The sequence below is a fragment of the Drosophila innubila genome (genome assembly GCF_004354385.1).
Source record: "Drosophila innubila isolate TH190305 chromosome 3R unlocalized genomic scaffold, UK_Dinn_1.0 2_E_3R, whole genome shotgun sequence".
Taxonomy (NCBI): Eukaryota; Metazoa; Arthropoda; class Insecta; order Diptera; family Drosophilidae; genus Drosophila; species Drosophila innubila.
This window is the reverse complement of record NW_022995380.1, coordinates 27,662,691-27,673,762: the sequence shown is the minus strand read 5'-3', so window position 1 is coordinate 27,673,762 and position 11,072 is coordinate 27,662,691. Positions and strand designations below refer to the sequence as shown.

The window sequence follows — 11,072 nt, the reverse complement described above, 5'->3', positions numbered from 1 at the left end:
TAAGAACATTTATTCTTAAAATTAGAAATAAGTCTAATTTAAATGTTGTAGTCATAGCTGGCCAGCAAGTCGCACACCTTTCCCAATTCATCAAAGAAAACTTTAATTAAATTTGTTCACGCTGTGGGAACCTCTCACATTTTTTTAGTGTGTCATCGGTCACATTCAAGTCACACGGAGATGATGATGTCTCTTCTCGCTGGGTGGTAATCTACTTTGACTGCATTATTAAGACATTACACACGGCGCATTTGTAATAAAACAATCATTTTCGACGTGTCATTAGCTAACTTTGACTTTAATTGAATGTGGTTGAGTCACTTTCTTGATCTCAAGTGATTCTGATTGATGAGCCACATTTTCACATTTCCTCATTTCCATGTTGGCTCAAAAACAGAACAGCGGACGTGACTGTGGCCATATAAAACCAGTTGCTCTCGTTTTCCTCAAAGTAGACACATAAGAATTCATATGACTGACTTATACTCAACTGCTCGTAAGTATTTATATGTTCGCATAATCACAGTGGGCACACATTTGAGCCATTTAATGGGCCATTGCTCTCAACGGGTCTACTCGGCTCTCTGTCACAACATTAACAGAAGCAGCAGCAACATCTTTAAAGGGCTGTCGAAGGTTAAAGGTTATGTGTGTAGCAGGTGTGACTAGTCATGTCACGAACTTGCTTGGTCAACTTCCCTCTTACCGTGTAATGAAATAAAATGGATTTATGGAGAAGAAGACATCTCCAACACTCAGTAATAAAAATGTAAGTCGGCTTGGTTTATTTTTGCTTGAAATGTTGAAGACCAATATAAGAGCTCTCTTCAACAAATCCATCAGCTGGTAATACTTACTTTAATTAGTATTTCACTTATTTACACTGTGTGATTTAACACAAAATAATACAAATAAACTCTTTATCAAACCATTTATTTGATTTATTATTGTAATTTATTTCGTTGGTTCAGTTGCTTTACAGTTCTCAGACACTGACAAGAAACTTAAACCAAAATTAATTATTGGAGATTTAAAAGTGAAGTTTCGACAATTTAACACACATAACAAACACAGAGACATTTAAGCTATGGACAAATTTACAGCGCTTTTAAAAGCTGCACATGTTTACTTAACCAATTAATAACTTAAGTGGATGTTTTTTTTTTTATATATTTAAAGAGTGCAAACAGAGTATAAAAGAATTGGAATATTCGATTATACTCTGTATTGCACAAGCGAAGATCTCAGAATTACAGTTATGAAGCGTACTTTAAGTAGGAACATTAATTTATTTATTCGATTATTTATGTATTTTGAATGCTGTAAAGTTGTGTGTTTATATCAATTACCCGAAATTTAATTGAAGGGCTCATTCAATTAAATCACAGTACTTGAACAATTTTTACTTATCGCTCAAGTAGCGTAATTATACACATGCGTTTTATTTCATGGGTTGTTAAAGATAATTTAATTTTAGATACACAATCTGTTCATATGTACATGCATTTACCAACTACTTAAGTAAATATCATTTTTATTTTTATAACTTAAATGTAACTCAGCTTTGCTTTCATTCAGTCATCATTTTAGCTTACTCGTTTAATTTATAAGTTGCTAAATTAAAAGTAAATTTACATTTGAATAATTGAAGAGTTCTCATAGTGGTTCTCTGGGTTGTTCCTTTGGTTGCTTAGAGCCAAGTTTGAGTTGCATTGGGCCTAGGAGAGAGTAGGTTTCATTGAAGTACGCTTCAACTACGTAAATTGCCAATTTTAGTATTGTTGCAAACTGTAATTGTGCATAAATGTTGAATTACTTTACACGATGACAAATCAAGTTACACAGCCGCACACACACATAGACACACAGACACATACATACATATACATGATGCGATGTCAAGAACATAGGAATAAAATAATACTGCATGCAACTTGTAGCTGTAAATAGCTACTCTAAATTCAGGCATGCAAATCTACTGGGCTCCAAACTAAAGTCCAGCTAAAGACTGCAAGACGTTGCAATCTCCATGTTTATGACATTGGACTATACTTGTAGATAACGTGTTTAGTATTGTGATAAGCTTTACCGCGGCACCAGCGTGGTCATCTCCGTTGGCATCGGATTCTCCGTTAGTACCACAGACTCCGTCACTGCACTGCGTGTTCCGTTGACAGTTTGTCTTGTGTTAAATTCGGTGGCTGCGATGCTGACGCCACCGCCAGTGCAATCACCATCACCATCACCACAAGCATCGCCGTCGACACAACCTCGATTGCTTAAGAGCTGCAGTTCACCTTTGGCATCATGCTTGCGTCGACGACGCGTTGCCGCTGCCTGCACGTTACTGCCTGTCGTGTGACCATGGAGAGCAACATTAGTGGATTCAGTGCAACGACACAATAGTTCTTGAAATTCTTTACGGAAGTTATCATTGAGCCATCCATAGAGCAGCGGATTGGAGCAGGCCGAGCTCATGCCGATCATATGGCATATGGCATATGCCACAAGCATTCTCTGTGTCACCGCCGACGGATGTTGCATGTCCGCATACAGATTGAAAAAGTTCAGTGGCAGCCATGACACCCCGAATATAACGGCAATGCTTATCAGCAGCCGATTCGTGCGCTTCATTCGTCTGCCCCGCTCCACTTTCCTCTGCGACGAGCTCTGCACGGCGACGACGGTGATGCGGCTCTTTAGCTTGTTATAGATGCCAAAATACGCCACCGATACTATCAATATGGGCACCAGGTACTGCACGCACAGCGAAAAGATCGAGTAATAGAAGCGACCTTCGTTCAGGGGCCAATCCTCAATGCAGTACGATATCGTGTGTGGAACACCGAGTTTTTGCAGTAACGGCGGAATATCTCTGTTTATCAACTCCTTGTAAATTAACAAAGGTGAGGCCAAGACCAGAGCGAGTATCCAAATTCCAGCCAATATGGTGACTGCTCCCACAAACTGCAGGCAATCTCTTGTGGGATAAACGATTACCTGCGATGAAATAATCATTGAATTGACACATAATTAACAACGATAGCTTAAAGTTACATTATTTCAGTTACCGTAACAGTTATAATTTTTAAAATTAAAATTATGATCTGATTTGTATAAAAAAGTTGAAAAATTAATACTAATTTCAATTTTTATTTTAAAAATTAAAAATAATTATTAATAATTAATTTATTTAAATTTAATTGATTTTAAAAAATTAAAAATATAAAGTATTTTTCAATTTCTATTATACAAATTGAAAGATAAGAATTAAATAAAAATTGAATGTAAATATCCTTTGAACCAAGTGACGTATTTCCAAAATCTAAAAATATTTATGGTGTTTGACTCAATGCTTTTCATATGAATTTAAAGGACTTTCAAGGATATTTAAGGTATTGGTTTTTATTATTCAATTTTTATGATAAAAATTGACTTAAAAATTTGTATTTATGATTTTTATAATAAAAATTGAAATTGATAATTATTTTTACTTTTTATTATAAGAATTAAAATTTATAATTATTTTTAATTTTTTATCATAAAACTTAAAAATAATTTTTATTCAGTTTATTTTTTAAAAAGTAGTTTAGTATTCAATTTTTTTTTAATTCAAAACTATTACTTGCAGTTCCTGCATTATTTTATTCCAATACCCTAACAACAAAATAAATAAATTTATTCCAATAATAATTTAAAAAAGCACCACCAACCTGATATCTGTCAAAAGCAATTGCCGTTATGGATATGGTCGATACAAAAATGCTCAGAGCCTGCAGCATGGCAATCGTTTTGCACAGGATGGCACACGAGCCGTATGGCCAGAATTTCGATAGAATTTCCATTAGAGTCAACGGCATGGTAACCAGGCATAAAAGCAGGTCTGTAAATGGCCAACAAGAAGATGCCTTAAAAGTGAAATCAAGTTAAATGACGCTTTTGGAAAAGCCCACTCACCCGATATGGCCAGGTTGAGGATGAAGAGGTTGCGGGCGGTGCGCATTATTGGTTTACGCACCACCGCAATGACCACCATAATGTTTCCTATGGCACCGAACACAATCAGCACACTGTACATTGCGATTAACAGGTGATACCATGGACTCTCAATGGCACGATTGTGTAGATACTGCTCCATAAGTAATGGATCCATGTTCGACGGAATGGCGTTGCTCTCGTTGTTGGTGCTGTTTAGGAACATCATTGTGTTGATCTTGCTGCTGTCGGTTTCCGTTTCGTTGATATTGTTATAGCTGTTGTTGTTGCCGTTAATGTTGTAATTTGGAAACAGCTTTTGATAATTCGCCAGATGTCGACGCTCTCCAATTAAATCAAAGTTACTTTGGCTCGCAATTTCTTTAAATATCTCATCCGAAGTGGCCACACTGGGCGTTGTCCAATTCATGCTGAATAGCTGATGAGAAATAAACTGTCTGTTCATTTAAATATTTCCAAAAGCCGGCAATATATTGAATTGCGTGTATGTCAGTTATCCATTCTCATGCGTGATTTAAGACCCTAAATTTAGCTGAAACTGCCTAATAAAAATATACCCTTAAAAATATTGCTTACTTGAATGCGTGCAGTGTCAGTCAGTTGGCTTATACGAAGTATCTTTTTATGTGTACTTTGGCTGTATAAAAATTGAGTTCAAATTTTTACGCCATAGTTTCAGTAGGATAGACAGTACTTTGGTTGCCTGTTCACTTCCTACTTATCAGACAGTACACAAATAAATTTCACCGAAACTGATATTGTTTATTTTTTGAAGCAGATAAACTTAAAATTTTCAGTAACTTTACTTAAATTTACAGACTGCAAACCTTTAAATAAAACGACTAATATAATTCCCAATATCTTAATAATCAAACACAAAAATACACTTCCACTTCTTACTCTGAAAAATACAGTCTAATTTCAAACAAATTCGTCTAGAATAATTATCATATTTTTTATGATGATGTAGAGCACTATTCTCGCTGTTCAGAGATGCTTTAAAGTTATTAAGTTATTTGTTTAAATTAGTTTCTATTAGCCTAGAAAAGCTTTTGAATAACAAGAATGACATTTTTCTTCAGATTTTTTTTTTAATTTTGTATACAGGTGTGTTCTACAAATTTATAACAGCGCTAAAGAAACCCAAAAGTTATTGAGGTGTTCCTGAAAAAAGAAACCATTGCTTTCAATTGGCTAAAAGAAATTTGAGAGATTTTAAGTTTATTAAATTGAACTAAAATATCTTTAAAATTGATTAAAAATACAAAAAAAATTGTTCGAAAAGATTTAATATCTGACATCTAAGGAGCACCAACATTTCGAACAGTTGTTTTCAAAAACATTTCTATTTAAAATCTCTAGAGATTTCTGGAACACACCTGACTTGGCAGAAGAGAGAGACACTTCTCTGCACGAAGACTTGTTACTAGACAGTCGTAAACAGACTTGAATATACCTATTGTGCAGTTGCTTTATAAATGACGACAATTGCTTTATTCACAAATTGAGCGCGTATTTGTCAGTGTCAATAAAAGAGCATGAGCAGAAGCAGAGATGGCACAGAAAACATTCAATTCGATCCCTAAAGTATGCTTCACATTCAGCTGCTGCAATTAATGTGTTGCCCATAAATCAAGAGAATCTACTCTCTTACAGCTGTCATCCAGGCATACGAGCAGCAGATAGGATTGTAAAGATATTTGGCTTAATTGAAGCTCTTCTTGTGCTCCGTTTTTTGATACAAAACAATTGAAAATTCTCAAACTCAATTGTCCAATGTTAGTAAGAGTTTCAGCTTCAATTTAAACTTACAAATATTTTATTTTTAATGGCAAAAAAAAAAGAAATTGTGCACCAAAGACAGAATACAAAACAATAGAAAGTTTGAAAAGAAATTTGACCCATTGCTGCTAAAAAAATTATAAATTTATAAAAGCAGAAACACTGTCTCTGATTTAGTACATGAAAATCACATCCAATAGCGACAAAGTTTAAATTTAGTTTTCATGTTCCTTTTGTAGAGGAACTGAAACGATTCGAGTTGTTGGATAAATTTATTACTGTTACTTTTCAGCATCTCATTGGGCATTGGCAGAATGGCTTTTCCACAAAGTTGACGACAAGTAAATTATGTAAAGCAGCCTCAAGCTCATGGAACTTGTCATGAATTTGAATAATTTTCAAGCTGTCAAGATTCGCCACAAATAGTCAGTTTCTCCGCGTGGGTGCATTTACATTTCCACCAACCACAGTTAACAGCGTGATATAGAATATAAATACCTCCCATAAAAAAACGAACGACCAGCTTCAACCCATTTTATTTTCATCTGTTTTTCTGTAATTTATTTCAGCTCTGTCGTGTTGCCATTAAGCGGATTCTATTATTACAGCGTTATTGCTCTTCTCAAATGCCTTAAAGTGCTCTACGATTCTTAAAGGCCATAGATGAGAAATTAATCAATATTTTATTATGTGGAGCTAATGTTTGAGTGAGCAAAAAATATAGATATTCACCAGTTGTGCTCATAAACAGGATTTTGGCAAGATGGTTTAAAAAGATTCATAGATAAGCTGGTAGAATATGATGCAAAAAAAACCAAATTTTTTTAGAGCACACAATTTGCCAAGATTTCTTGAAATACCAACTAACAAAAAATGAGTTATTCAGAATATTAATGCATTCAGTTAAACGAATAAGCTTATAAACATTTTACTATTTTCATTTGTTTAGCTGAGTAAAGTTGATGTCTGTTGGCTAAATAACTCGGAGATACATCCCTTTATCATTCTCAGTTAATTTGAGCGATGCTCTATAAATGTAAAATGAAGTGGTTTCAACATCCATATGCTTAAGTCTATTAGGTTTCCCTTTCAAGAAACACAACGCACGTAAACAAACAAACAAATATCAGAAAACGAAACTTTTCTTTTTAGAGGAAAGCTGGAACCTGAATGTAATTTCATTTCGAGTTGACATATACTTTGTAATGGCTTCTTGAGATGACATTTATACTATTTACATTGCAATTACTCCCCACACATACATTTACCTGCTAACTTTATTGCAGGTTTCAGGTTTCAGTTTTGTTCTCTGTGTCTGTTGTGCTTTGTTTGCAGATATTTTTATATTATTGTTCCTGAATCTGTTAATTTATTTCTATCTGCGAGTGAAGTTGCTGGCTGTTAGCTTATTTAACTTGCACCTTAAAATGCACGCTAGGGAATTGACTTAATGTCCTTAGCCTTTATTCCTGACGATATGCTTGCATACCCTTTTAAATGCAATACACTGAATAGCACTTGTGTGTTAAGTGATCGCATTTTAAAATTTACTAAGTACTTGAACAAATCCATTCATTTTCTGTTTCGCTTAGTGCAGTGCTCAGTGGGAACCTCGCATTGAATTATATATATGCATTAGAATGCATCGATTTAAAATAAAAAAAATAGCAACCCAAATGCGTACAATTTTCACCAAGAAACCAAAGTTCCAAAATGAATTCCTAGATTCCGCTTTTTGAGTTCAAAAATGTTAACTTTTTAGTTCTTTTATGGACGTAAATTATGTTTTAAGGACAATAACTCCTTGATTTGAAAGTCCTGGTCCTAACAAGAGTTTCGATACCAATCTTGCCAAAATCGGATTAAAAAGACTAAAGATAAGCAAATAATGCATGCTAAAAATTTCATGAAAATAAATCAAAATTTCAATTCAAAGAGCGGGGACTAGGAATTGATTTTAGTGCTATAGTTTCTTGATGAAAACACCTTAGAATTGACTGTAGATTACGAATTTGGAATATTTAATTTAGAATTTTTAATTTTTTAATTTTTTTTGACCATACAAACCGACGCACTTTAATATGCATAACTCTAAGTATCCCACTTAAAAATATGTTTACCACTATGTTCAAAATCTCAACAAATGCCTGACAGCCATATAAAATAAACCATGAAGTTATATTTTAATTAAAATAAGCACGCGCTGATTTTGCAGCTTATTTAGCTTATAAGAGTGTCAATCTGGATGACAGTTACACTCAACATCAATTAAAAATAGAGATACCAAAATATAACGCAATTATTAACTCATTTTCAATTGGGGTGAATATGGGTAAAAGGAGTACACTAATTACAAATCATTTCTGATATCACATTTTTTTAACTTTTTTTTTTTTAAATCGAATTAATTGTTTTAATTTATAAATCAATTTTAAACTTTATATTAAACATGCTGCGTGAATTTCACGTGTCGTGCACAGTAATAAAGATTAAAGCCATTTTATAATTTGTTCACGTGAAAGTTGTAATAAATTAAATGAAATTGTGTGTTTACACTTTGCCCGAATTATAATAATTTTCCGTTGAGCAAACTGCTTTCAGTTCTTATTAACGAAAACTTCCGCTCAATAAAAGCATTTTCTCATTTCAAAACAATCGCACACACTTCCGTGATTTGCCAATTATTAAGTACCATTCAATTTTAATTTAGCACTTAAATATTATTTTGATTAAGTTATAATTTCCTTTGGCTGGTTTGTTTTTTTTTTTTTTTTTATTAAACGTATTGTAGTTTTTAGTAACGAGTTTTCTATAAAGTGAATTTAAGTAGCCTGTTACAATCTCTTGATAAAGATTTGCTTCTACTATCCCATCAAATTACACTGCACTTTTTTGACAGATTTCGCATTAGGTTGAGGCACAAATACAAATACACAAACAGAATTCACATATGGAAAGGCGGCGTCCGGCTTATTATTAGCAGATATCCGCGAGCCACACTGCCTCTATGAAAATTTCACGCCTTCAATATCCATTTTAATGGCGGCGTATGCAAAAACAAACACAAGTATTTTTCACACTTTGAGGTTTGTTACCTTTTGATTTGTGAAGTGATTCTTTTACGGCATTCTATGGTCGCCTCAGCAAAATAAATTGTATATTATTCGCCAGCGCTCGAAATAAATATTAAATTCTTTTTTTTTCGGTTGCTCGAATTATTCAGAAGACTTTAATAACTTTAATGTTTGCTTATTTCGATCCCGATAACTTGACGAGTGCACAGCCGGCGACCATCTGTTGGCTTTTGGCTCACAGTCCTAAGTTTTATAGTTATGACATTGAATCTGCTCAGAAGCACCGAAAACCGCTCGTTGCGTATACGCTGTGTGAGCCCGAAGTTTCAACTAAACGCGCTGCGCACTCTGACAGACGAAAAACGAATGCTTTTCACATTGTTTTGGGGCCAACAGCTGTGTGGAGCTTTCTTATCAGCACTCATAGGGGTTGTACTGCCAAAAAAGCTTATGTCAGCTGCCGAGTACAGTGGAGTAAAGTATCTAAATTGTATTATTCTTGCATATCTGCATAAATCCTTTTTATTTTAAATAATAAACTGTGTCTTGATATACTGAATATTCTTAACAAAGTAACGCACTATGAATAGGTAAGTTTTAATGGGTATTTGATCAATTTAGACCACAACTTATTCTGAATTTATTCTCTGACATATAATAAATCGAAAAAAGTGAAATATTAGGCTTGAATTCTAACAGTCGATAATAGTTTGGAAATCGAAGAAAACTTGAATAAGTGAATTTAAAGTTTTGTTTAGGTTATTTGCATTTGAAATTCTTAGACCTTCCTGTTGGGTCCATATGGTTATATTCTTGAAATTAGATAGCGAAGTAAATTTAGCTGCTTCTCCGAATCATTAAACATGTTCGCTTGCCACATTGGACGCTTATCGCGGATGTTTGCTGGACGCTTAGCCAGCTTTTGATGTGGGCCATAAATGGATGCAAACAGAAGAATAACAGAAGTGAATACGAGTAGAGTTTAATGTACTCTGTGGTTTGTGACGGACAGTGATCCAATCAATGCCACCACCTTCTAAATCATATTTGTTCAACTAAATCGTTTACATATGTAGCCAGATGATAGCCAGCCTGTTGGCCTCTGGGTTTGTTGGCCTATTAGCCAGTATGTACGAGTATGTTTTACCAGGCACAGATACATGCAAAGATACTCGTCGATATAAACATATTGATTTTCGTACACTGCTGCCACAGATTTGTGTCTTGGTGGGGCACTTTTTATACCCTGAGCTTATTGAAAATGGGCAAAAAAAGGGTTTAATGTGTTTGGCAGAATGTATGTAACAGGCAAAAGGGGGCATGGCAGACACCTCAAAGTATATATATTCTTGATCAAGATCAACAGCCGAGTCGATTAGCCATGTCCGTCTGTCTGTCTGTCTGTCTGTCTGTCTGTCTGTCCGTCTGTCCGTCCGTCTGTTTGAACGCGTCAATCTCAGAGACCGTAAGAGCTAGAGACTTCAAACTTGGTATGTAGGTTTCTGGATACCGTACGCAGATCAAGTTTGTTTTTATTTTTGGATCGGACCTCTATATCATATAGCTGCCATAGGACCAATAGATCGAAAATTAAGTTTTAATATTAAAAACTTCTTGGTACTTTGGGATATCTCAACCAATCTGACACAATATACATCTTAGCTGGTATTACATATCCTGCCCAAATTTAGTTCAAATCGGACCACTATATCGTATAGCTGCCACAGAAACGCTCAGTCGAAAATCAAGTCTTAGTACGTAAATGTTTTTTGTTTTTTGAGATATCTTAACCAAACTGATAGAATTTGCATTTAAATTGGTGTTATTTACCCTGACCAAATTTGGTACAGATCGGATTCGTATATCTTATAGCTGTCATAGGAACAGTCGGTCTAAAAACAACTTTTAGTATACAGTACCTGGGAACAGGGTATCGCTCGACTGTAGTCTTCCACTTTTTATATTTTTTTGGTGGCGAACGCAAATTGTTAGGTAAACAATAGTGTAGCGCTGATAAGGTGGAAGTAAACACACGGCGGAGACGCCGACCAACCTCAGAGCACTTCACAGCACTCGCTTTGGAGGTGGGTGGTCTTTATATCCGCTCTCATGTGCGGGGTTGGCAAAATATTTGATCAACTGTTGCGAACATATAATTTATTAAATAGTTGCGTAACCTAAATTATGATATTAAACTAAAGCAAGAATAAAAACGTTGAT

General features: G+C 34.6%; 1 protein-coding gene across 2 annotated transcripts; it reads right to left on the bottom strand.

Moving 5' to 3' along the window:
• Window positions 1–917: 917 nt before the first annotated feature.
• LOC117790672 (neuropeptide F receptor) lies at window positions 918–9,145 on the bottom strand. Of its 2 annotated transcripts, XM_034630179.1 has the most exons (5): window positions 8,874–9,145; window positions 3,958–4,414; window positions 3,714–3,883; window positions 2,090–3,000; window positions 918–1,788 (listed from the first exon to the last, which is right to left on the bottom strand). In XM_034630179.1, exons 2-5 carry the CDS (start codon window positions 4,403–4,405, stop codon window positions 1,773–1,775), a joined length of 1,545 nt encoding a protein of 514 aa, XP_034486070.1. In that variant the 5' UTR covers window positions 4,406–4,414; window positions 8,874–9,145; the 3' UTR covers window positions 918–1,772. The 2 variants fall into 2 exon arrangements, with proteins under 2 accessions (XP_034486070.1, XP_034486071.1); XM_034630180.1 differs by lacking the exon at window positions 918–1,788 and having other exon boundaries at window positions 2,086–3,000.
• Window positions 9,146–11,072: the final 1,927 nt, after the last annotated feature.

Bases quoted from the DNA above. Each gene is read 5' to 3' on its own strand.
- LOC117790672 (XM_034630179.1), bottom strand. From the start codon at position 4,405: ATGAATTGGACAACGCCCAGTGTGGCCACTTCGGATGAGATATTTAAA. The intron at 3,884-3,957 runs GTGAGTGGGCTT...GGCCATTTACAG, and splicing joins CCTCAACCTGGCCATATCGG to ACCTGCTTTTATGCCTGGTT. The intron at 3,001-3,713 runs GTTGGTGGTGCT...ATTTCATCGCAG, and splicing joins TTGCTTTTGACAGATATCAG to GTAATCGTTTATCCCACAAG.